This window comes from Bos javanicus, chromosome 16 (genome assembly GCF_032452875.1).
Source record: "Bos javanicus breed banteng chromosome 16, ARS-OSU_banteng_1.0, whole genome shotgun sequence".
NCBI classification, from domain to species: Eukaryota; Metazoa; Chordata; class Mammalia; order Artiodactyla; family Bovidae; genus Bos; species Bos javanicus.
Window position 1 is genome coordinate 38,242,707 of NC_083883.1, and position 27,367 is coordinate 38,270,073.

The 27,367-nt window shown below is 42.4% G+C and overlaps 1 protein-coding gene across 5 annotated transcripts in view; it reads right to left on the bottom strand.

Annotated features, from left to right (window-relative positions):
* SCYL3 (SCY1 like pseudokinase 3) overlaps window positions 1-20,825 on the bottom strand; it is a 41,580-nt gene extending 20,755 nt beyond the window's left edge. The window contains exons 1-7 of one of the 5 annotated variants that reach the window (XM_061382562.1): window positions 20,739-20,825; window positions 16,090-16,307; window positions 7,794-7,979; window positions 5,890-6,003; window positions 3,775-3,831; window positions 2,576-2,678; window positions 1,264-1,375 (exon numbers count right to left, since the gene is read on the bottom strand). In XM_061382562.1, the coding sequence (XP_061238546.1) occupies window positions 1,264-1,375; window positions 2,576-2,678; window positions 3,775-3,831; window positions 5,890-6,003; window positions 7,794-7,979; window positions 16,090-16,254 (737 nt within the window). In that variant the 5' untranslated portion in view covers window positions 16,255-16,307; window positions 20,739-20,825. Of the gene's footprint in view, window positions 1-1,263; window positions 1,376-2,575; window positions 2,679-3,774; window positions 3,832-5,889; window positions 6,004-7,793; window positions 7,980-16,077; window positions 16,308-20,169; window positions 20,255-20,436; window positions 20,525-20,738 lie in introns of those variants that run through there. The other 4 variants (XM_061382563.1, XM_061382564.1, XM_061382566.1 and 1 more) reach the window with 4 other exon arrangements.
* Window positions 20,826-27,367: the final 6,542 nt, after the last annotated feature.

The window sequence follows — 27,367 nt, forward strand, 5'->3', positions numbered from 1 at the left end:
TCCCCCCACATGTAACAATTTATCAAAGAGGGAGCTGGTGTGTGGTTCTGCCTTCCCTCTCCTGTTTTTGTTTTGTTCAATTAAGAAGGATAATTCAATTCAACTTTACAATGTTGTGTTGGTTTCTGCCAAACATCAACATGAATCAGCCATAGGTATACCTATGTCCCCTTCCTCTCCCCTCTGGTTCATCCACAAGTCATACTAAAGAACTCCTACCAAAAAAAAAAAAAAAAAGAACTCCTACCACACACAGTGATGAGAGAATCCATTTACTGTAAAGGATTCTTCTTTGCAGAGAGTCTATCAGTCTGAAACATCCCCCCCAAAAACACATGGAGATACCTTGGTTAAAGGACTCATAATGGGAAAGGTCTGAATAGCTCTTTTGGAACATAAGTAACAAAGCCACGTGACCACAAGGAAAATATCCCCTCTGCCGTGTTTAATGATATACCTCATCCTATCTTAGAGCCCCCTCCAGGGATAATATCAGCTCTCCCTTCACTCTGATTTCTCTCAGGCTTTCTGACTGCAAACACATAAGGATTTTTAGTTTCACAACCGACATGAGTTTGATTTTGCTAATAAAAGTTATCAATGAGGAGTTAACCTGTGCAGAAGTTCTGCAGACACGGAAATTTAAAAAACAAAGGACACATAATTAAAACTAACCTTGAAGAGAGAGGTTCAAAAATCTCTCTGAATCCAGCGACAGTATTGACAGCTATACTGTGCCCTCCCTCTAAATTGACTTCTTTGCTCTTCCATCACGAATTACTAAACAAAGAAAACAATCTTCTGCCTGCCTGAAGAAAAATAAGCTCATTTCCATGCCCATCCCCCACCAAAAAGTAAAATTCAACAATAACAAACTCGTATAAATAATACAATGTCAGCAAAACAGAGAGGCTGTGTTAACATTAAGTTCCTCAATTAACTTCTCCAACTCTACACCACTGGACACAGCCTAGCTTCTTCCCATTCACAGAAGTCCTAAGAAATCCAGCTATAATGTCTAGACCCAGGCGTCCACGGTGAAGGGTTTCTAGAACTTCCTATCTGTAAGAGGAACGTGAGAGGCAATGATCATGTCTCCCTCTACTTCCCACGTGGACATGACTCACTCTCTCCTAATACTGAAGGACAGCAGCAGCAGCAGCACAAGGGCCCGCATCGCCCGGTCCCCCGAACCCCACCGCAGGAGTGCGGCCCGCAGGAAGGCAGGCGGAGGCAGGCAGCACTCCGCGCCGGGCGCCTCACCTGAAGAAGTCATGGCACAGGAGGCTGCAGAGCGCTGGCCGGCAGTGCGGGCTGGGACTCAGCAGGGCTGAGCGCAAGGTCTGTTGAAAGCTGGAGAGAATATCCGCTGCAACTGAAACCCAGAGTGACAGTTAGTTCCCACTGCCTCCTCCCTCCTGTTAGGACCTCTACAGCTGGAGGCTGACGGGAACAAAAACCAACCTGGAAAAAGCCCAAACAGAGCCCTGGCTGGTGCTGAACAGCTCCCTGCCTGCCTGAAGTCAAACTCCTGGGCAGGTGGAGAAAATCATCCTGCCAACACATCTACCCCCCTGCTCCCCTTGGAGGCCCCCACCTTTCCTGACTGTCAGCTTAACTCAGCTCAGGCCTAGAGGAGGAAGCTTAGTAAGTGGCAGGTTTGAGGCCTTTTCAATCAAGTCTCCTAACCCTCAAAACACAGGAAGTTATTTGAAGGACTGTATTTCCTCTCAAGGATGGTACATAATTGCCACCGTGCTAGAAACAGTGAAGAGCAGTGAGTTCATCACCCACAAAGGATGTCCTGGAGCTTAATTCTCAAATGTTCAGGCTGGGACAGCTCAGAGCTGATGGCTGAATGGTGCTTGTAACTTCAGAGGATGGAATGAACCAGGCAGAAGAAACTGCGTTAGAACTGCACAAAGCTGCAGCAACATGAGATACAGGCTGGTAAAGGGACTTAATGTACAAAGACCCCAGTCCATGCAAAGGGTGGACACCTGAAGGCCCGGAGCGGGTGGAGGACAGTGAAGCGGGCTGTCAAGCATGCCGCCAGAGAGCTCAGAGAAGAACTATGTGCTCAGTAGCCTGGCCTTTAAGGGCCAACCAAAGAAAAAAGTAATGAGTAAATGAAATAATGGCAAAAAAAAAAAAAAAAAATCGAAAGGACTTTGAAAGAATCAAGATAAAGAAATGTTAATCTTAATTTAGAAATTAATTTAAAAAAACTCTGAATCTTATCCTCAGATCATTACATACACATCAATAGCACCATTCATTTATTTATAGGCTGGTTTGATAAGCAATAGTCTTTAGACCATAAATACAGTACCAATCAATAAGATCATAATATAAGATACCCAAAGCCATAGTTCCAAGTGCTTCCTACCTAAAATTCTTTTAACTGTTCAAAGTGAAGAAACCCAAAGTTTCTGCCCTCACTGCTATCACCATCTGCCCTGCACAAAGTTACTTGGTAAGCAACAGTTCCGTACCACGATCAAACGCCGCAGCATCCACCGTGGATGGCTGTCCCACTAATTCTGTGGATGCAGACAGCACAAGTCCAACTCACCCTGTTCACTTAAGACTGTGAGCAAACTTTCCACCAGTGTCCCAAAAGAATAGGCATCCCGGGCGTGTCCGTGGGACGCTGGCAGAGTCGTGAATTCTGGAGACTAAAAGCAGTAAAGACCATTACAACCAGAGGATCTGCTTTAGAAACCATTCCTAATCTTCTCTGAAGCACTTTCTCCCATTTTTGCATTTAGTGTATCCAAAATTAACTACACAGTATTACACACAATTTCTAAGCTCTTAAAACGATTAGTGAACAGAATTTATCAAAGATATTAATAATATTAAATAAGGAGCGGGGAAAGGCCATAATATATGTTTGTGGCTTTCAGAAATATTTCTGACTACAAACTAGAGTAAAAAAAATTGTCATCAGCATTATATGCACATATACGGGTAAGCACATAACAAAAACAGAAGTTTCAAACAACAGTTCTTAGTCTTGCGCCCCAAGATGTCCAGTGATACTTTCTATTTACTCCCTTATTTTTCTCCCTTAAAATGCCAGTCAGGACCCCTAAATTGATTCAAAACCTACAGATCGTTGGTTTGAAAGACACTAGTATGTACATACGGTACTGCTTTGAATAAACCTGACTTATTTCAAGTCCTAGGTTTATACTTAAGTTTATTTTTGAGTTTGTCTTTCCTGCAAAGCACACTAAATATGTCTTTGGGGATCAAAGTCTATAGTGGTTAAGGACAAATTTAGAAAGAACAAGTGCTTTTGAATTTATTGTTAAATATTATCTTTCTTTACCAGCACCATAATATTAATAATCACTCTTCCTCACATCTTGGAATCCCAACTAACGGCAGATAGGCAGATGACCAGCTCGGGTGAAGCACAGGAAGGTGCTGGACTCTTGTTTCCTCAACTCTCATGGCTTCCACAAAGGTACACAGGCTCACCATGAGATGGCTATGACGCCCCCACCCTGCTCACACCGAGGTACCTCTTATTTTTCAGCACTATCACAGGTGTCTACATGACCAAAATGTAAGCTGAGTTTCAAGAAAAAAGGCTCTCTGCTCTGATGACATGATCAGTCTCAGAAGCCTTCAAGGCCAGAGGAATCAGGAAGTGTCTATGACTTAGCAAAGAGGTGGGCAGAGGAAAGGTTTTTGTTTTGTTTTTAAGTTTCATACTCAGTTACACAAAGAAGCTTTCGTGACATCTGGAGTGTATCATCTTACCATCTCTTCAGGAGGAATAGATGCTGGGTCTCTTACTGACCGAATACTCTTCAGAAACTAAGAGAAATAAATTATGGAAAGTAATTCAAGCATATGTTTGGTGAACCAATCTCTTACATCAAGTTACAAAAGCAAAGAGCAATCAACACCAATGAAACCTTCAAAACAATGCTATAGGCTAAATACATAAATTAAAAATCTTCATCACTGAAAAATGTAGATACAGTGCCTGGTATGGCACAAGACTTAGTGGAAAATAAATATCAGTTCCCTTTCCTTTTCCTTTCAGCTGGTTTAACAGATACCCTCTGGTGTTCAGAGGCATCTCTATATCTGATTTATTTATAAGGAAATTAGAAATACTTCTTTCTCATCCTACATGAAAGTGAAAGTGAAAGTCACTCGGTCATGTCCAACTATTTGCGACCCCATGGACCATACAGTCCATGGAATTCTCCAGGCCAGAATACTGGAGTGGGTAGCTGTTCCCTTCTCCAGGGGATCTTCCCAACCCAGGGATGGAATCCAGGTCTCCCATATTGTGGGTAGATTCTTTACCAGCTGAGCCACCAGGGAAGACCACCCTTATCCTACGAAGATATTAACAAATAAAAGACTTCTCTAGCATAGGACAAATCTATCATTAATCTGCTCTCTGAGTCAAGTCAGTCATAAGCTGGTTGCCACATGAGATATGTGAGGACCTTATAAACTAGAGAGACAGAGCCAGCATCCACAGAACAACATTCATCTATTGATTCATCAGATTATTTCTCAAGAGCTTGTATGTTCCAAACGCCATCTAGGGCACCATGAATACGTATTGAATGCAATAAATCCCTGTCCCCGGCCAGGAGCTCACGACCTAAAATGTAAACTAAGAACTTCGATAACCTGCGCTGGTTGAGCACCTGGGAAGCCCAGGAGGAGGGCTACTCTTGTTGGGCAGGGGACACCTCAGGGAGGCCTTCACAAAGAGGAGACTTAGCCTGATCTAGACTTCGGCGAGACGTCAGCCTCATCTTACATCCTGCAGAGTCCAGGGGAAGAAAGGCGACAGAACGGCACACAAGGGAAAAAGCGGGTGAAGGAGGAGAACCCCGCTGGACTGCATGGAGCAGGATGCAACCAGCGTGGAGCTCAATAACCAAGTGGGACCCCGTGGTACAGAGTCTGGGATACACCCCGCAGAGGGAGTTACGCTGTTATACTGATTAGCTGGAAGCCGACTTCTGAGAAGAAAGGGATCAACGGGGACAGAAATAACAGAGGAATGTCTTCATGGTGGAAGGAGCATTTGAGCTGAGCCAGAGCCCTTGAAGGTACACATGCAACAAGGCCCCCATGAAACTGGCACATGAGGGAAGAGGGGAGTGAGGTGGAGCCAGGAAGTCAGGGAGCCCCCTCGTCAGTAAGGAAATCATGATGTGTGTGTTTGTGTGTGTGTGTTTGAAAAGGCTAAGTCTAGTGGCAACATGCAAAATTATGGAAATAAGAAACAAAACAGAGAACAGTAAGGCTGCTCAACTCCGGAGGGGAATTTGTAGACCTCTGTCAGACGAAATCATAAGGCAGAGCCCAGGCAGCAATACCGTGGCCCACAAGGAGTTAGGATGCACAGTCCCTGACACCAGCTCTTAGGACGTAACGTATGACTCTGGAGAACACGAACAAGTGCTCAACGAACATGTCTAATGGGCCTAATATGTGCCAGGCCTATTCCAGTGGATGGACAAAGATACATATACAACACTAGCACCCTCAAGAAGCTCAGCCACTGGTAAAGAAGGCAGACACACGGAGGCAATTCAACAGGAAACACTCAGTGGTAAAACCACGTGCGGGTTACTAGGGGCACAGGGGGCGGGCATTTCATGGAAAACCGACCGAGCCACTCTTCCATTCGCAAGATACCTTCGCTCTAAAATGAGAAAAGAATAGATGATGCCTAGCCCCTCTGGACAGTAAAAGCCTACAACCCTGTGAATGTGAGTACTGACAAAAAAGTCAAGTCTCCAAACCTCAGCTCATACTATTATTGAAGCACAGTCCCTAACCGCACACCAAAATGCTACCAGACTCTGAGTGACATGGAGGGCCTGGCACCTGGCTTACCTCTGGTGTGGCCTGAGCAACTTTGCAGACTGTTTCCATTCCTCCCAGCTTCCAGTGCCCATCTTCGCTCACAAACACAGATGACACGCAGACATTGTTGTGTGTGAGGTGTCCCTGGGAAAAAAGAACAGGAAGAAGACTGCCATTCCCATTTTCTGAGAAGTTTTAGAAAACTAAGAAGTCATCACCCCCCAAAAAAAACATTACGGCAAGCCTTCCTACCTGTGGCATAATAAACAGAACTACAACTTTAAGAAATGACAAATTCAATGAGCCAGCCTAAGCATTATGAGGTTAGGAAAAAAGGAAAAACACAATGGAAAGGCTTATCGCCCCCTGCCCAGTGTGGCAGGTTAATAAAGACACGAAAGCCACCACACAGACACTGTACATCCCCATCTCCATCAGAGTCGGGAGATACAGGTGTCCTTACAGGTAAATTTACAAGTCTTTTCAGCCTACGTCGTGTGCTTCAAACGCCTTTAAAGGAAAAGTTTATCTTTGCTCCCATAAGGTTATTGTATTAATTTTCTCCTCTAAATTCTTTCTCACCTACATTCTATCACGAACCCAGATCCACTTCACCTGAAATCTTGTCAGTAGGCATTAAAAAAATTCTGCCTGAAGAAGAGGAAAACGGAATGATAAGGACCACCAGAAATATCCCACAGACCACAGAAGAGCCAAATTTAAAACTATATAAAAGAAGAGCATAGTCAAATAAATGAAGGAAGAAGAAAACGAGAACGGGGGTGAAGTATGTTTTTTTCTCAAACCAGAAATTATGGCAGTAGATAAACGCACTTTAAATACTCTACCCATCAGATCCAATATGTACACATTTTATATATAAAACACTCCAAGGTATGTATATATTTTTTTAAAGGAAAGCTTGGAATAGTATTAGGGTGTGTTTCCGCTTGAGAAAAATAAAGGTGAATAAACACTTAGATATTTGCTTAGGACACACAAAGAGCATCTGTGGCCTAACACACTGACCACTGAGGTTGTCTATGGCAAGAAGCAGGGCCCTGGCTTCAAGGACAGGGACTTGTTTCCTTGTCTGCACTCTCATACTATTCAAACTTTTTAGTGAATTCAAACATTTTTCCAACAGAGAAAATATTCCACCACGGTGCAGCATTAATAATTCTACTTATGTGTATCTTAGAAATACTTTTAAGAGACAATAAATTCAAAGTGATATTTGGAGAGTCTATCTCCCATTAATAGAAAAAAACTTTTTAAAAACACATTAAGATGAGTCAAATGCAAGTGCTTCTAACCTGTAACTGGTGTTTTTTAATCTTGGGAGGCTGCCATAGGCCTTTATACCTCAGAATGTAAATCCCATTAAGAAACTACCACAAGTAAACAATACCATTTTATCCCCATAATAGTGAATACTGCCGTGATATTAAGGGGCTGCCTATCTTTGGCACCACCTACTTGAATGGCAAAGGGTGTGTAAAACTCTGCCTCTTTCTAAGAAATGATCATTTCTTTCATTAAAAAAAAAAAAAAATTCCTGAAAACAAATAGAAACATGGTCCACACCAGCACTGATGTTATTCAACTTTTATCTCATCCTAATAACAAATACCAGCTGTAGATACTTTTAGGTAAAGACTTATCCAAAACTAGAGACAGACTATCTAGTAAACTGAAATAAAGTTCTATAAACAACTACCCAGGGACAAAGAACTTGTTGCCTGCTCCACAAACCACTTGTCTGTCTATAGCATCTCATGTGCTGTTTTCCCTCAGGAAGCTTTCCGATGAGAATAGTAACTTATGATTTCTATAGATATCAAAATTCACAAGCACTACCCCATACATCAGCCTCCATCTCCCACTCCTGGTCTAAACGAAAGGCTGTGAGGCAGACTGTCCAGGTTACTTACTCGGTCATGAAGGAAGATAAGAGCCAGCAATATGTCATAGATCCCAGCACAGACCTCTGCAGAAGACAATGTTTCCAAAACCACTTCCAGAGGCTGCACTCGCTCAGTGACGAGATGAATGCCGTCTGCTTCCACAGTGCAAGATAAAAACCTTAGCAAGCACGGGTGACGAAGGGTCTTCAGGTGCTTTAAAAATACAAATAGAAAAGTCAGTAAAGTTAATGACTCCACGCTTTACCATCTGAGCCACCAGGGAAGCCCAAGATTAATTATAGTCTCATATATATTGTAATCAATTCAGAAAATGTATACTTAAATTCAAGGTCTTCTCCAGTTTCTTACCTCCCCCACCTAACCCCCAAGTTTCAAATAAGGCAAAGAAAATTCCATGACTTGTTCTGACAGTGTTTACTTAACCAGCATTTATATTACTCTAGAGAGACTTTCATTTCCATGAGTGTAAGCCCCCAAGAGCCCGGATTTCCAATGATTTTTGCTATAAACTCTGAACAAAGCACGGAAAACAACATGTGAGAACTCTGAAAAGTAAACAAGAGCATGTAGATTATGGACGGCAGTCACCCATGGGGTGAGTTTCCCGGTTTGGGGGATGTCCCTTCTCACAGCTGTGCGCTGAGGGCAGGCCCCAGGTGCAGAGCAGTGCAGCAAAGGTGGCTAGAACTCGAATGGAACCTCTGCCAGCTTTGTGGCCAGGAGAACCGAAGCAGGTTTGAGTCTGAGGAAGCTGTCCCAGAGGAGAGAGAGCCGAGGGAGGGAGAAGAAGAGGCCCCAGTTATCTGTATACCCACACAGGTCTCAGGCTAACCCCAGAACCAGTCACAGGACAGACCCAAATTAGTACAGCAAAGTTTTGAAAAATGAACTAAGGTTTGAACTACCATGCACAGGAAGGGCGAGAGCAGAGTAGTTTAAAAAAACAGGTGGGCAGGAAGCTTGAACCCAAGGGAACTGACCATCTGCAAATGAAAAACATCAACATTCTTCAGAGAATTATAACAGAACCAAGAGTCTATGCAACAGGGCATTCAAAATGTCCAGGATGCAATCCAAAATCACTCAGAAGATAAAGAATCATGAAAATGTGAAAAAACAGCCAACAAATACCCCAAGATTGACCAGACACTGGATACTAGAAATTATCAGAAGGAATCTGAAACAGCTATCACCACCATTCCCGCCTGGAGATAAAGGAAACAGTTATAAAATAAGTAGAAAGATAGAAGCTCCCAGAAGAGAAATGAATGTTACATAAAAGAACTAAATGGAAATTTTATAAATTAAAAATACTACAAATAAAAAAATACAATGGATGAACTTAATAACAGAATGATAATGACAGAGACAAGACTCAGTGAACTTAAAGTTGTTAACCAATCTAAAGAATGAAGAAGAAAAAGTAAAAGAAAAGGTCAGAGCTTCAGAAACCTGGGTGACAATAACAAAAAGTTTAATGCGCATAACTGGAGTTCTAAAAAAAAAGAAGAAAAAATAATTGGGACATAAAAAAATATAATGGCTGAAAACTCCCCAAATTTGGCCAAATACTTAAGTTTACAGATTTAAGAATGTCAGTGAATGCTAAATATGATAAATCAGAGAAAACTACACCTAAACACATTATGATCAAACTGCTGAAAACCAAAGATCAATTTAAAAATCTTAGAAGTAGCTAGAGCAAAACAACACAGGTGGAGAGATAAACTGAATGATACTAATTTCTCATAAGAAAACAGAATCCTAAAGATAAAGGGGAACTATCTTTAAAGCAATGAAACAAAAAAAATAATCAAACCTGAATTCTGTACCTAGCAAAAATACACTTCAGGAAAGACGGCAAATTAAAAGCATTTTTGATCAAGAAAACAGAAAAGTTGTTGCTAGATGATCTGCTCTACAAAAATGCTAAAGTTAGTTCAAGCTGAAAAGGAAACAACACCAAAGGGAAACCTGGATCTTCAGGATTGCAAGAAAAGCATCCGAAATAGTAAATATCAGGTTAAAGCTGAAGGTTCTATTTTTTCCCTCTTATTTAAAATATATAAGGCAATGGCACCCCACTCCAGTACTCTTGCCTGGCAAATCCCATGGACGGAGGAGCCTGGTAGGCTGCAGTCCATGGGGTCGCTAGGAGTCTGACACGACTAAGCGACTTCACTTTCACTTTTCACTTTCATGCATTGGAGAAGGCAATGGCAACCCACTCCACTGTTCTTGCCTGGAGAATCCCAGGGACAGAGGAGCCTGGTAGGAGGCCGTCTATGGGGTCACACAGAGTCGGACACGACTGAAGGGACTTAGCAGTAGCAGTATGTAGAGGAAGCACTGTAACACTCACCTGGTAAGGTTTTCCACGTGTGCGATGTACATGCATGCCTGTGTAGCTGTGCGCACATACAGTTAATATACATGTAACAAAAGGACAGCAGGGTTGGAGGCTGGAGACATCTATGTGATTCCAAGGCTTCTACATTTTATGTGACTGTGGTACAATGCTAACCATAATTAGTGGTTAGTACTAACTAACCACAGTTAATAACCATAACTAATTAAAAGTTAGTTATGTATACTGAAGTCCTCAGTGTAACTATTTTTAAAAAAATAAAGAAACATATAGCCCCCATTCAAGTTACATTAAAACAGAATACTAAAAATATTAAAATAATTCACAAGAAGGGGGAACAGAAGAACAAAAATCAGAAGGGGATGAAAAGAAAACAAATGATAAATAATTACATTAAATGTTAAAAAACTAAACACTCCAATTAAGAGTGGATAAAAAAGGAAGATCCAACTATATGCTGCCTATAGAAGACACACTTTAGACAAAAGACAGAGATAGGTAAATGAATAGAAAATAAATGAATTTGATGGAAAAGGATATCAGTAGGCAAAAGAAGGCTGACATGGATATATTCCTATCAGACAAAATATACTTCAAGACAAGAGTATGGCCAGAGATAAAATGGGACAATTACTTAAGAATAAAAGGGATAATTCATTAAAAAGACATAACTAATTATAAATGTGTATGCACATAAGAGCAGAAACTCAAGATACACATGAAGTAAAACTGGGAAAATGAAAGGGAAAAACAGACAATTTCACAATCATAGTATCAGAGTTGGAGATTTTAAAGCTCCTGTCTCAACAATCAACAGAAAAAAAAAAATCAATAGAACTAGCAGAAAATGAACTAAATAGATAAAAACTTAGAAAACCTGAATAATATCAACTACCTGAATCAAACTGAGATTTAGAAAACACTTTATCCAATTGCAGATACAAATTCTTTATTTGATGATCAGTTTTCTAGTTAATGAAAAGAGAAAAGCTTTAAAGATAGTTGAATATAATTAAGGGGATTAAATGTTTAAGTAAAAAGGCAAAAAATAAGAAAGCAAGATCAACAAAATTAAATTGTTTATCGTGGATCAGGGTACTAATCCATTCAAAACTGTTTTATGATCCAGCACATTATTCAACCATCTTTAAAACTTTTCTCTTTTCATTAACTAATGAGGTGTCCCAAGTGGCTTCATATTTGTTTAAATGAAGGAAGAAAGAATGGAATAGATCTTGCATGATTCTGAATAAGCACTTAATTCAGCAAAAACACTGTCACTCCTCTTTGGCACATGTAATTATGCATAAAATTATGCATAAATTCACAGGAAAGGTGAGCAGTTAAGAATGAAATAGAAATACTTCTTGATTTAAACTTCTGCTGTTTCAAAGAACAGACGGAATGACAAGATGTACTTGCTAAGTTTAACTAGGATATTTTCTCAATGAACATCAATTAAAGAGAAAAATGCTTTTGTTCTGGTGCAGAATAGTGACTGCTATTGAATGAGAGTTATCTGAAACCAAGTATCGATCACATCTCATTCACTCCACTAGGTACGAGGATTCTGAGTAAGAACTTTATATTATTAAATATGAGTAGTAGTAGATATTTTGCCGATCTATGCCCACACACAGATGTTAAGTGTGTGGTATCCCTACTATTCAGGAATCAGTTAGGACTCAGCCATTCAGAGAATTAATTCAAGCCTCAGGGGCTTGACTTTTCATTACCGTTCTACCTCGAACTTGCTACTTCACTTTGAAAACAACACAAAGTAGTTCTCAACTGTAGCTTAAATTCACTTGGAAGTTTTTAGACAGGGAGAAAGCTTTACTGTCACTCTGCTAAAGAACTACAACAAAATAACAAGATGCCTAAACCAGTGAGCAAGAATCTTCAGGGAGACATATTATTCCTCCTACCCCTAAAATTCAAATTGGAGAAAAAGAAGTCCATTCTCTTTAAATGTTCACTGCCTAGAGGCAGGGTCATAAACCAAGAATAAAATGCAGGAAGGTAAAGGGATAAAGAATTCTGTGCTGGAAAGCATGCTTTGGGGAACAGGAGATTCTGAAGAGGCACGTGGAAGTAATAGCTCTGGAGCTCAGACGAGGTTTTGACAGCTATTTAGAGACAAAAGGATGAGGCTCAGATGAGGTTTTGACAGCTATTTAGAGACAAAAGGATGAGAATGTGAAGTCTGAGAACTCCGGTGGGAACTAGCCGAGGGCCAGTGCCACCTGGTGACCCTAACACCCGGAGGGAGGGGTAACACTTCCAAGTTCTTCTCAGCGGGTGGTGCTTGGGAGCCTTGTAAGAGAACCAGACTTTGACCATGAGGGGAAGGAAATCATTTTTTTCAAAGCTGACGATACAGGGAAGTTGATTTACCAGAATGGGGTTATAAATAGCATAAAAAAGGCTGAGAGGGAGAGGAACAGAAAGAAAATGTCAGCATAAGGAAGAGCAGTAAAGCATTTCCCAAACGGAATTCAAGCTCCTTTAAGCACAGCAATCAGTCCTTCTATTTCTTTCTCATGCCCACACAATGTGGGTTCTCAAGTATGTTGACCAACAGCAGCGTGAACCCACCCTGGAATTACAGCATGCCTCCTAAGGCACTCCACAGAGCACCTACACAGCATCTAAATACCTATTCTGATGTGGCTGCCAGATAGAAAGACACTTAGGAACCATTCTTTGAGCCTGCACTCACCATGAGGCCCTAACTAAGCACTTACATTGTATTATAGCAAACCACAGAGTAACCAAGTTCTGACAGGATTTACCACCCCTTGCAGGCTATTGGTTAGAAATGAATCATAATCCCAGTGAGAAAATTATACTGCTGTATCAACAGCTAATGAATTCAGGATAAAATGAGAAGGTGTGATGGACTTGAAGTATTTCTGATACTGTTTTGTGGCCAAAGGTTATACCTGCATTTCATCTTACTTCAGAGGTTAAACAGTGTGCTGAGACTGCTGTTTTTTATTTACAACATGGTTAGAAGAGCATAATCCCTACCTAACAATGTTTGGCTAAGGAAACACTGCGTATCTGCTTGAAATGGTAATCCTACCATTGACAGCTATTAGAAATGTCAGTGGTAGGATTAGGAACCTGATCTCTAGAGAAAGGAAGCAAGTTAACGATGGTACTTCAATATTTCAGGTATCTAGGAAACCAAGTCTCTAAAACCTGTTGCAATCCCATTCGTTTCTCAAGTACTATGACCTTCATCTAAACTCCTTATAATTTTGTTGCCATTTCAAAATTTCTCAGATTCATGGTTCAGGTATTCAAAGCCACATGATAGCCCGAGGAACCTAAGGGACAAGTATGAACTACTAGAGAAGAGTCAGGGCTCCGAAGAGTATGTGTAGATAACATGGGCAGAAAAAAATATTCCTTCTCAAGTTTTGCAATTCCTACAGTGTGGAAGTCGTCAAATATTGCATGAGTTTTGCTTCTTCCCTTTAAACTTTTATGATTTGGGTTGTTCAACTTCCATGCTACATACACCATAAAGATTAACATAATTTAAAAAATCTATGGTCTTATAAATGATTATAAATTTCTAGTACCTCACTGCTGCTGCTGCTCTTCAGTCATGTCTGATTCTGTGCGACCCCACAGACGGCAGCCCACCAGGCTCCCCCGTCCCTGGGATTCTCCAGGTAAGAACACTGGAGTGGGGTGCCATTTCCTTCTCCAATGCATGAAAGTGAAAAGTGAAAGTGAAGTCGCTGTGTCCAACTCTTAGCAACCCCATGGACTGCAGCCTACCTAGTAATAGTCAATTGTTATTTTTAAAAAATGTGCAATCTTATTAGATGAAAATAATAGGAAGTATGTCAGATAGTAACTGCACCTAAGCAAAAGACAGGGAGGCAAGGCATTGTATCTTTTGTAAAATCACAATAAAAAAATATTATCAATTCCCAGATGGGCTGGAAAAGAGACAAATGTGTGGTCTTAACAAAAAGCACAATTACTTAGTGATACAACAGCCAGCTACACTTTTTATCAGAGCACATTAATGGAAAATGCATTCTGAGCAAAACATTTTCCTTAGGAACCATCTTACAACTGTTAATCTCAAGGCTGATCAGAGACATCAAATAATGAACTAGTGTGACAGACAAAATGCCTAAACTATATTCCTGCTGCTGCTGCTGCTGCTAAGTCATGTCAGTCGTGTCTGACTCTGTGAGACCCCATAGACGGCAGCCCACCAGGCTCCCCGTCCCTGGGATTCTCCAGGCAAGAACACTGGAGTGGGTTGCCAGTGCCCTCTCCAATGCATGAAAGTGAAGTCGCTCAGTCATGTCCTACTCTAGCGACCCCATGGACTTCAGCCTACCAGGCTCCTCCGTCCATGGGATTTTCCAGGCAAAAGTACTGGAGTGGGGTGCCATCACTATATTATAATATAGCCCTTTATAATCATGATCAAGGTATAAACCATTTAAACAGATCTATGAAATACAGGAGTGGGTTGCCATTGCAGGGGAGAAGGCAATGGCAACCCACTCCACTACTCTTGCCTGGAAAATCCCATGGATGGAGGAGCCTGGTAAGCTGCAGTCCATCTGGTCACAAAGAGTCAGACACGACTGAGCGACTTCACTTTCACTTTTCACTTTCATGCATTGGAGAAGGAAATGGCAACCCACTCCAGTGTTCTTGCCTGGAGCATCCCAGGGACGGGGGAACCTGGTGGGCTGCCATCTACGGGGTCGCACAGAGTCGGACATGACTGAAGAGACTTAGCAGCAGCAGCATGAAATACAGGCTTCCCTGGTGGCTCAGACAATGAAGAATCTCCCTGCAGTTCTGGAGACCCAGGTTTGATCCCTGAGTCAGAAAGATTCCCTGGAGAAGGAAACGGCAATCCACTCCAGTATTCTTGCCAGAAGAATTCCATGGACAGAGGAACCTGATGGGCTACCGTCCAAGGGGTCACAAAGAGTCAAACACTGAGTGACTAACACTTATGAAATATATATCAATGTTTCATTCTTATTGTTAGTACAAAGAGACTCAAGATAATACAGATCATAACGTCTAACAAAGACCATGAATCAATCTGAAAGGGCTTTCCTTTTTAGAACCTTCCTGAAGATAATCTGAATGCCTGAATACCCAAGGAAATGGCTGACTAGACAAATATCAGCTAATACTTTCCTTTTCTCTAATCTGAAAAGATACTTAGGGCTATTTTCTTGAATTATATTCCAAGGTGGAGTCATTTTTTCTAATGACAGCCCAACATCCCCTGAGAGCAGGTCAGCCAGCTCGCTGGCGCCCTTCACAGGAGCAGCGGTTAGGAGGCTTGAGGTGGGAGGAACTTCTTCGTAATAATAAAACTGAAGCTGCTGGGGGTTGATGCTCTAGGGTCCCTCAGCAAGAAGTAGGGCCCAGGTCACAGTCTTTCTGGGGCATCCCATCCCACATTCCAGTTTCACATTCTTTCCGGGAGCACCACAATGCCTCAGAAAAGGAAAACACACCAGTTACAGTTCCTAAAATATATAATTTCCAGATCTATCCCATCATCAGCACACCAATTAAAATGTTGTCTGTACTTATAGCATTTTTGCTATGCTAGAATTAAGTCCCTTTATCTTCTGTGAGCCATGTAAAATCCCCTCCCAAACTTTCTCGCTAAAAAAATAAAATACGATGAGAAGAGCTATTACGTTGAGTTGCATAAAGCTTTTGGCTAATCTGTGGTACTTGACCTCGTGATACAAGCTGGTGACGTTCCCATGAAGTAAGGACAACTGTATTTTCAAAGGCCATGAATGAAAATATTACTATGACCTACCCCTTTGGAACTTTATTAATTTCATGATTTTTTAAAATAGAAAACAAGAAGATAGTAAAAAGTACTAGCTATTAGGTAGTCACCTATGAAGGTACCTTGGCAGCTTTATTAACCTTATCTTCGTTTTCTCTCTTATACACAAAGACTGACGCGAGTTTGCCATCTTGCAATACAGCGGGGTAAACAGCAAGTCCGGAGGGTAAGGTGAACGGCGGCTCCTTCAGGGCATAGCTCTTCAAAGCGCTGTTCTCTGAGCCCATCCCTTATTCGGTGAGACAGGGGTGCTGCAGCTCCTTCTCAAAGCCAAGCAGACCTGAAAGCAAACAGGAAACATTTCCAAACGCTGAGTATCTGAGCCATGAGCCAGAGACAGCCAAGTAACCAGACCCAGGCACTCCGCTGCAGAAACTCCTACCACTGCCTACAATCCTCATCACCTAGGTCATGTGACAACAAAGACAGTCAAAGTTCAGCAAGTTACCTGCAAGGCTGGACAATGAACAAGTAATAGCTCTAGAAAAAAACGCACTGAACTAAACAGACACATGCAGTTACTGTCGTTCCCAACCCCCACTGCACACACGGAACCTCCACAGAGGAAAAGCGATCCAATACAGAATAAGGGCTCTCTGGCTCCCTAACCCACTTATATCCAGTCTCACAGAGGAAAGTGCTGCAAAACTTGATCATTCAAAAATGATAAACTTCTGGATGTCTAAAACAACTCACAATTATATGAAGAACACTACAAACTGGAAAATATTTCTAAAAATGTTGAAAAAGTTTGTATAAATCAAGAAAACATAAAACACCAGCAGAATAATGGGAAGGGAAACAGATAACTCATTGAACACAAATGACAACAAATAAAAGAAAAAATACAATCCCATGACTGCTCTCCGAAGTATGCTAAAAAGGGGAAAAAGCAAAACTGTATAATCCCAAACATTAAAAAGATGTGAGATTCTAGGAAATGCAAACTTTCTATAAGGACAGAAAACAGGTAAGTGGTTGCCTGGGGTGAGACTAGTTAGAGGAACCATGGGAGAGGACAGGAATACAACGGGGTGCAAGGAAACTTTGGAGGGAATGGATATATTCAGTATACCTTGACTATGATTATAGTGATGAGTGATTTACTGCTATAGCTACACACACACACACACACACACACTTGAAAGATGTATTAAGTATTAACAGGTTTGTTGTGGATGTCAGATCATGGATGATTCACATACATGAATGTGAATGTATGTGAATTCACATTCTGTGTTTGTCACAAACACAGACATACATTTGCCTGCACCTCCCAACTATTCCACAATAAGAGTATATCTTTCAAGGATTCAAACTCATGTGGTTACAACAGACAGTACATAGAGGTTCAGCAGTATTGGTGGAGTAGTAAAGGGCTTACTGTGTGTGCAGGCGCCTACTGTGACTGGGTTTACACTACGAAGGGAGCCACCATCACAAGGTCCCAACCAGAACTGCCACTTCAGAACTGCCAGGTCACACGATTTACCCATAAAGAGCCAAGAGCCTGAATATTTATGTGGAAATTTCTATATTTTTAAACATTGGCTACAACATTTTTAAACCTGTATAGGCCAAACAACACATGTCTGAAAAGTTTATGGCAGTCAGTTTTTAGTTCTGGCTTTACCATAACTTAAAAAATACAGGATAAAAAGAGTTCTTACTAACTCTGGCAGTGTGGGAAGCAAATTGAGAGCTCTAAGTAACAGCCAAAAATCTAAGTGGATCTTTAAAAAATTCACGTTAAAATCTTCATCCTTTGGGTAAATATAAACCCAAGAATCATTATACGTAGACCCTCTACTTGGGATTTTTTTTCCCCTACCTTGGTAAAGTTCCATTCAACACTTACTAGGTTATCAGAGTATGTAATACTACTTAAAACACATACCCCAACCAAAGAATTTCAAAGGGCTACAGACCTACATATAAACCTGAATAAGGATTATAACATGCATAAGGGCTAAAGTTATCTAAAATTGATGTTTTTTTAAAACCAAAGAATGTTTCTGAGGATAAGAACTAAGCTGGCTTTGTAACAAATCCACTGAGTTCCTACCTACCAATACTTTGAGCTCCAAACTCCAATACTTTGGCTACCTCATGACTCACTGGGAAAGACCCTGATGCTGGGAGGGACTGGGGGCAGGAGGAGAAGGGGACGACAGAGGATGAGATGGCTGGATGGCATCACTGACTCGATGGATGTGAGTCTGGGTGAACTCCGGGAGTTGGTGATGGACAGGGAGGCCTGGCGTGCTGCAATTCATGGGGTTGCAAAGAGTCGGACATGACTGAGCGACTGAACTGAAGAATTATGATAGAGGCAAAAAAAAAATAACCCCCCCAAACAAAAAAACACCCCAAATGACAACAAGAAACAGTATTAAAAAGTATCTCAACAACAGCTGACCCTTTAAAATCACAGGAAATTAGGGGCACCCATACCCTCTTGGTCAAAAACCTAAGTATAACTTTACAGCTGACCCTCCGTATCTGCAGTCCCACATCTGTGGATTCAACCAACAAAGGGGACCCGATCAACCACAGATCACGAAGTACTGCTCTAGGAAGATGTTAAAACTGGGTTTTATTTGGGTCCATGACCTAAAGAAATACCACCTGAAAATTGAAAGGAATGAACCCCTTCCTTGTGAGAACTCAAAAGGATGACATTTTATTAGTTTGAAAGCATGATTAATGTGGACAGCAGTCGACTAATACCACCCTGCAGCGCTTACAGTAGTTGGATTATAGCCTACTTTCAGTAAAAACTTCATTAGTTAGTGTTGATCACTCAGTGGAGTCCGACTCTTTGCCAGCCCATGGACTTGGCCCACCAGGTTCCTCTGTCCATAGAATTCTCCAGGCCAGAATACTGGAGTGGTTGCTATTTCCTTCCCATCCCAGGGATCGAACCCCATCTCCTGCATTGCAGGAAGATTAAATACCGTCTGAGCCACCAGGTAGGCCCTATTGAGAAATAAATATCAGGAAGGAAATAAAAAGATGCGCTGTTAACTGCAATTTGTATATGTCTTATAAGCAGTAGTTCTTAATTCGTAGCTTCACAATTCTGTATCCTAAGAGGCACAAAAACTATTGCTATAAACAACGCTTTAAAAATGACAATTCAGCTAAAATGGACTTACTGAAATGTAATACTGGTAAACAAGAACACCTGGACTTCCAAAATGCTCTTTTTTGTTTTGAAGAGTAAAGGGGAAAGCACCAGATCATTTAACTTTGAAATGAAAAAGTCACAAAAAGGCAGAAAAAGATATTCTAATATTAGCATAGGTATTTTTCAAAATTTACCACCTGGTGGCTCAGCTGGTAAAGAATCCGCTTGCCAAAGCAGGAGACCAAGAGACACAGACTCCATCTCTGGATCGGCAAGATCCCCTAGAGAAGGAAATGTCAACTCATTTCCAAGCTCCAGTATTCTTGTCTGGAAAATTCCATGGTCAAAGGAGCCTGGTGGGCTAGTCGATGGGGTCGCAGAGTTGGACACGTTTGATCTCTCCCGCGCGCACACAGACACTAAATTAAAATATTGGGTAGGCAGTTTCTGACTTGTATAGGTATCATCGTCTTCTCTTTAAAATGTTGTTCACCTATCTTCCTTCATCCTTTTATTTCCTTGGGCAGCACATCAAGTTTCTAGGCCACCTGTGGGATTAAAAGTCCTCGTCTATGTTACTGGGCAACTCATACACTAAACAAAGAAATGAGTGTTCTTTGGGGAACTCGCTCTCCTTCTCAAGTAATTGGGATGATCGTGATCTTAGCTCCCTCAACTTGGAAGTTCCAACAATAAGGTTTTACACTGAGAGTTCAAAGGACATCTGTTATTGACCGGTATTTTGTTATCAGGTGACAATATTACTTGAAGCCCTTTGATCTGTTTCACGCATACATTCCCTATAATGAACTCAGTCCAGCAATATATAATGAAGCCTTTGCGTACCTAAAGAACTAAGTATGACTTCAGCTAAGGCACGGGATGTTTTGGGGGTATGCGCACGGGTCCTTAAAAATAACAGTAACAGGGATTCCAAAATTCAGGATCCAACTGAGTATTCGCACGGTTACCTATATATGTTTCACCTTTATTCTAAACAAAATGCACGAACCAGAGACAGGAGCCAGCGGGGCCTCCGGGGCCCCGCACCGGTCTCCGAACGAGAATGAAGGCAGCATCCCAGGGCGGGCGCGAACCCATGCTCCCCCGGCTCGGCCCCAAGCGCCTGGCACCTTCTCGGCCCGCCGCGCACACTCGCCCTTCCGGGGGCCAGGGGGGCAGGCCGGGAGCGGTGGCTGGAGGTCGGCGGAGATCTGACCGCTACGCCTCGGGGTCGCTTAGAGGCCGGGGCGGCGATTCCACTTCGCTGGCCGCTCACCTTCCACACCTGCCCGCGAGGCCGGGCTCAGTGGCTCCCTTCCGGCGCCCCACCGGGCGGGGTTCGTCCGCGACGCCCAGATTTGCAGGGGGCCCGGCAGTGAGCACAGAGAGGCTGCGCGGAGGCGGCAAGCAGCTCTCAACCGGCAGCGGTGCCGCGCCGAGCTCGCCCCCGCGCGGGCCCCAAGCGCGGACCCGCGAGCGGGGCGCGCGCCCCCCGCCTCGCTCCCGGCCCGGGCCGGCCCCATCCCCGGCGGCCCAGACCTGCACTGACGCAGGACGCAGCCGGCGGCTCCCTGTTACCTGCGGGTGGGCGGTGGGGGAGGCGGCCAAGGGTCTTAGCTTCGGTCCCCTCTTCGCCCCGTGTTGACACCAACCACCCTCGCCTCCCCCGTGACGCACTGGCCTCTACCCCCACAATCTTCCGAGTCTGGTCTCTCCGGCACCATAGAGACGGGTCCGGAAGCCGGAAAGAATGCCGGCTTTCAGCCCTCCAACGCCACCACGAGGGCGAGAGCACCCGGAACCGAGATAGAGCGGCCGCGCAGGTGTTTCTCAGGCCGGTGCCATCTTGAGTGCGGGCGCCAGTGCGGGCCCGCGGCTCACTCTCTGGCCCTAGTCTCCTAGTTGGTCTGTGAAGATGTCTCCTCTCTTGGACTCTGACTTAAACGTGAAAGTCAGCCTTGATTTTAATTTTCAGCCATTTAACTGCACGTCTTAACTGGATTTCCGCCCTAATCAAAAATGGCCGCTGGTGGCCTCTAACAAATAGAAAAGGGGCGGGACGGAGAAGAGGCACACTCTGGAAATTGGAGAGGACTTTTAGGAGAGTGACGTGGCTAACCCCGCAGCTCTGATTGGCTGTGCTGCGTGAGCCGAAGTCCCAAGAATCCCTGGCTAAAGCTGGCAGAGGTGGAAGAGATTCCAGCTGAAGCCCTTTCAGACAGAGAATCTGAAGTTACGCTTAAATCAGCGGGGAGTGAAATTGGGATTATTAATAGTGTTTGTGGGTCCCTGGGTCAGGAAATCCCTAGGAGAAGGAAACGGCAACCCACTCCAGTATTCTTGCTTGGAAAATCTGTGGCCCATGGGATCGTTTAGAATCGGACACGACTGGGCGCGCGTGCACACACACATTATTAATATTGATCGGATCGGATCAGTCGCTCAGTCGTGTCCGACTCTGCGACCCCATGAATCGCAGCACGCCAGGCCTCCCTGTCCATCACCAGCTCCCGGAGTTTACTCAGACTCACGTCCATCGAGTCAGTGATGCCATCCAGCCATCTCATCCTCTGTCGTCCCCTTCTCCTCCTGCCCCCAATCCCTCCCAGCATCAGAGTCTTTTCCAATGAGTCAACTCTTCGCATGAGGTGGCCAAAGTACTGGAGTTTCAGCTTTAGCATCATTCCTTCCAAAGAAATCCCAGGGCTGATCTCCTTCAGAATGGATTGGTTGGATCTCCTTGCAGTCCAAGGGACTCTCAAGAGTCTTCTCCAACACCACAGTTCAAAAGCATCAATTCTTTGGCGCTCAACCTTCTTCACAGTCCAACTCTCACATCCATACATGACCACAGGAAAAACCATAGCCTTGACTAGACGAACCTTTGTTGGCAAAGTAATGTCTCTGCCTTTGAATATGCTATCTAGGTTGGTCATAATTTTCCTTCCAAGGAGTAAGCGTCTTTTAATTTCATGGCTGCAGTCACCATCTGTAGTGATTTTGGAGCCCAGAAAAATAAAGTCTGACACTGTTTCCACTGTTTCCCCATCTATTTCCCATGAAGTGATGGGACCGGATGCCATGATCTTCGTTTTCTGAATGTTGAGCTTTAAGCCAACTTTTTCACTCTCCACTTTCACTTTCATCAAGAGGCTTTTGAGTTCCTCTTCACTTTCTGCCATAAGGGTGGTGGCATCTGCATATCTGAGGTTATTGATATTTCTCCCAGCAATCTTGATTTCAGCTTGTGTTTCTTCCAGTCCAGCGTTTCTCATGATGTACTCTGCATGTAAGTTAAATAAACTCCTTTTCCTATTTGGAACCAGCCTGTTGTTCCATGTCCAGTTCTAACTGTTGCTTCCTGACCTGCATACAGATTTCTCAAGAGGCAGATCAGGTGGTCTGGTATTCCCATCTCTTTCAGAATTTTCCACAGTTTATTGATCCACACAGTCAAAGGCTTTGGCATAGTCAATAAAGCAGAAATAGATGTTTTTCTGGAACTCTCTTGCTTTTTCCATGATCCAGCGGATGTTGGCAATTTGATCTCTGGTTCTTCTGCCTTTTCTAAAACCAGCTTGAATATCAGGAAGTTCACGGTTCACGTATTGCTGAAGCCTGGCTTGGAGAATTTTGAGCATTACTTTACTAGCATGTGAGATGAGTGCAATTGTGTGGTAGTTTGAGCATTCTTTGGCATTGCCTTTCTTTGGGATTGGAATGAAAACTGACCTTTTCCAGTCCTGTGGCCACTGCTGAGTTTTCCAAATTTGCTGGCATATTGAGTGCAGCACTTTCACAGCATCATCTTTCAGGATTTGGAATAGCTCAACTGGAATTCCATCACCTCCAGTAGCTTTGTTCGTAGTGATGCTTTCTAAGGCCCACTTGACTTCACATTCCAGGATGTCTGGCTCTCGGTCAGTGATCACACCATCATGATTATCTGGGTCATGAAGATCTTTTTTGTACAGTTCTTCTGTATATTCTTGCCATCTCTTCTTAATATCTTCTGCTTCTGTTAGGTCCATACCATTTCTGTCCTTTATTGAGCCCATCTTTGCATGAAGTGTTCCCTTGGTATTTCTAATTTTCTTGAAGAGATCTCTAGTCTTTCCCATTCTGTTGTTTTCCTCTATTTCTTTGCATTGATCACTGAAGAAGGCTTTCTTATCTCTTCTTGCTATTCTTTGGAACTCTGCATTCAGATGTTTATATCTTTCCTTTTCTGCTTTGCTTTTCGCTTCTCTTCTTTTCACAGCTATTTGTAAGTCCTCCCCAGACAGCCATTTTGCTTAGTTTCTACTTAATAGGGTCTTGTGAAAATAAAGTGAGTAAACGTGATATTTTTTAGAACTAGTTGACTCAAACCCGGTGTATTTTCTCTACTATCTTACACATGATCTTAGTCATCGCTTCTATTTAATACTTTTATAACCTCACAGTTGACATAAATCATTCAATCACCTAAAAGTTTTAAATTCTTTCTGGCTTATTACAGTTTGGATAAGGACGCCACAGTTACTTCACCAGATTAAGTGAGTGAAAGCAAATAAAATGAATATTTATTAGAAAGTAGGCACAGTTAGTATTTAATTGTCTTATTAGCTGGTTGAAAGTGGTGCTCTCCGTCCTAGGTCAGCACTATGCTATAGAAATAGAACTTGAGCCACAAATGTATTATTAAGTTTTCTAGGAGCCACATCTGAAATAGTAAAAAAGAGGGGCTTCCCTGGCAGTCCAGTGATTTAAGGCTCTGACCTCCCACTTCAGGGGCATAGGTACATAGCCAGAAGATTGTGATTTAAACAATCACTCAATATAAAAAATTATTAATAAGATACTTTACATTTTTTGTACTGTCTTCAAAATCTGATGTGTATCTTTTACAATTTAAACTAGCCATATATAAATGTTCAAAATTCACATGTAGGTAGTGTGATCACACTATTGGAGGGTGCAGTTGTAGGTAGGTTTGACCACCAGCTTGTACTGACAAGTTGAGAAACAGACCCACAGGGCTGCGGAGGCAGGATTCCACTGTCAGCATCTGGCAACCGAAAATCTTGCAGACCAGTGGGAAAGCCAGAACCAACAGGGATGAAGCCTCAGATGGCATCTGAAAAGGTTGAGGACTAGAATTTTTAAACCCTGATTTATTAGGAATGGAGAGCATTGAGATTTCATCTCTAGTGTTCATCATGATAATTATTAAGCCATTATTTTTTCTGGTAAAAAGCCATTTCTGGCATTCACTATGATAATTAGCAAAATATCCAGTGTTATCAGAGATCAAGGTGACTAAATTATTTGTAGCTCCATCTCTGGAATGTGGCCTTTCTGGTATGATGCTAGCTAACTATTTCTGGAGAGTGGATTCATGGTTATTAGAATGCTAGCTGCTTCTAGGGCATAGCTTAAACCAAATAACCCACAAAGAATATTACACTGTCCTGAAGAAATTTAAAGTCAACCACAGACATTGTGCACCCATGTTGTAAGGAATATTGGCCTGCTTTGTAAACTGTAAACACTACACAAATGTTATAGAACTTACAAGCTTATGTTACAGACTATATGTATCCCACAGATATTTAAGACACACTTTTCTGAGCCATAAACTATGTTAACCAGTAAGAAAAGAAGATAACAGTCATTACAGAAAAGTGTGTTCTTTGAGGGGCCCAAATTAAACTTTTTAAGTGATTGAGGTAATGGTGCTAGGAATGTTACTTTTGTTTTTGATGTGCCTGCCCCAGCACCAACAAATAAGTTTCAAACTACTGTGTGAAGCTGGGTATGAGCCAAATGACTCTACGCTCCCTTGGTTACTCTTATGCTTTTCTGACGATTGCTCTTTGTTCATTTAGTTAGCCAACATATACTTTATAAATGCTCACTATATGCCAACCTCTGCTCTAGAGACTGGGGAAATATCCTGGCAAATAAAACAAGATAAATTTCCTATTTCTACAGACCTCAGATCCTGGAGGCGAGGTGTGGGGTAGGGGTGAGGAAAAGGGGAGAGAGACACAATAGTATATAATTGAATAATGATAAATCCTCTGAAAAAAATGAAACAAGGTAATAATAAAAGGGAGTTCCAGAAAAACATCTATTTCTGCTTTATTGACTATGCCAAAGCCTTTGACTGTGTGGATCACAATAAACTGTGGAAAATTCTGAAAGAGATGGGAATACCAGACCACCTGATCTGCCTCTTGAGAAATTTGTATGCAGGTCAGGAAGCAACAGTTAGAACTGGACATGGAACAACAGGCTGGTTCCAAATAGGAAAAGCAGTATGTCAAGGCTGTATATTGTCACCCTGCTTATTTAACTTATATGCAGAGTACATCATGAGAAACGCTGGGCTGGAAGAAGCACAAGCTGGAATCAAGATTGCTAGGAGAAATATCAATAACCTCAGATATGCAGATGCCACCACCCTTATGGCAGAAAGTGAAGAGGAACTCAAAAGCCTCTTGATGAAAGTGAAAGTGGAGAGTGAAAAAGTTGGCTTAAAGCTCAACATTCAGAAAATTAAGATCATGGCCTCTGGTCCTATCACTTCATGGGAAATAGATGGGGAAACAGTGGAAACAGTGTCAGACTTTATTTTTCTGGGCTCCAAAATCACTACAGATGGTGACTGCAGCCATGAAATTAAAAGACGCTTACTCCTTGGAAGGAAAGTTATGACCAACCTAGATAGCATATTCAAAGGCAGAGACATTACTTTGCCAACAAAGGTTCGTCTAGTCAAGGCTATGGTTTTTCCTGTGGTCATGTATGGATGTGAGAGTTGGACTGTGAAGAAGGTTGAGCGCCAAAGAATTGATGCTTTTGAACTGTGGTGTTGGAGAAGACTCTTGAGAGTCCCTTGGACTGCAAGGAGATCCAACCAGTCCATTCTGAAGGAGATCAGCCCTGGGATTTCTTTGGAAGGAATGATGCTAAAGCTGAAACTCCAGTACTTTGGCCACCTCATGCGAAGAGTTGACTCATTGGAAAAGACTCTGATGCTGGGAGGGATTGGGGGCAGGAGGAGAAGGGGACGACAGAGGATGAGATGGCTGGATGGCATCACTGACTCGATGGACATGAGTCTGAGTGAACTCCGGGAGCTGGTGATGGACAGGGAGGCCTGGCGTGCTGCGATTCATGGGGTCGCAAAGAGTTGGACACGACTGAGCGACTGATCTGATCTGATTGTTACTAAAGTTTATTAAAAAGTATGTTTTCTTTTACTCACCTCTGTTCTCTTCACCAATCCCTTGTATTATTTCATCTGCTTTTCTGTTCCAACTTCTACTTCTTTTTTTATTTACTTCTTTTTCCCATGGTATGGAGCAAATCAAGTCCATGAGGCATGAAGTCTTCATGCCTTCACCAGGGACATTCTGTGCAGGAAAGACCACACCAGTGTGTTCAAACAAGTGGACAGGAAAGATGCCTGTGTCATAAGAGTGCAGGGAATGGTACCACTGCTACTTCCCATCATTTAGATAATAGACAGGAGGGGAAGAGCAAGGGTTTATTTGCCTTTCTTACCTTCTCTAGAAAATAAGAAAGCAAGAAAATGCTAAAAGAATCAGGTAGGGATGTGCTGAAATCAGAGTAACCCTGAACCAAATAATAAGGGCATATTCATAACCAGAAATCAGATCAAGGAAGGGAAGTTAGGGAGTACAATAAAAATGTGATCACAGTAAGAGAGTTTTGGGAGAGATTAACCAAAACAGGACATGCCATGAGATTAAGCTCAGAACAAAAGCAGGGCTGAGGTGTGAGTCTGGTCAGGTCTCAGCACTGACTCACTGGTGCTCTGCTCCCCATGGTAGTAAACACATGTCTGCTCAAGTGGGTGTGTGCATTTGGAAATTTACTTTTCATTCTGAGCATTTTATTGCTGCCCAAAGAGGGACTGGAGTGATGAATGGATCAAGAATACGGGTCTATCCATAGGATGGAATATTATTTGACCATAGAAAGGAATAAAGTACAGACTCTCTCTGACTTCTGGTGGTTTGACTTATGATTTTTCAACTTCACAGTGGTGCTAGAGCAATATTCATTAAGCAGAAACTGTTACTTTGAATCTGAGCTTTTCCTCAGCTAGTGATGTGTGGTGTAATACTGTCATGATGCTGAGCAATGACAGCAGCCACAGCTCTCCATTAGCCCACACAACCATTCTGCACCCA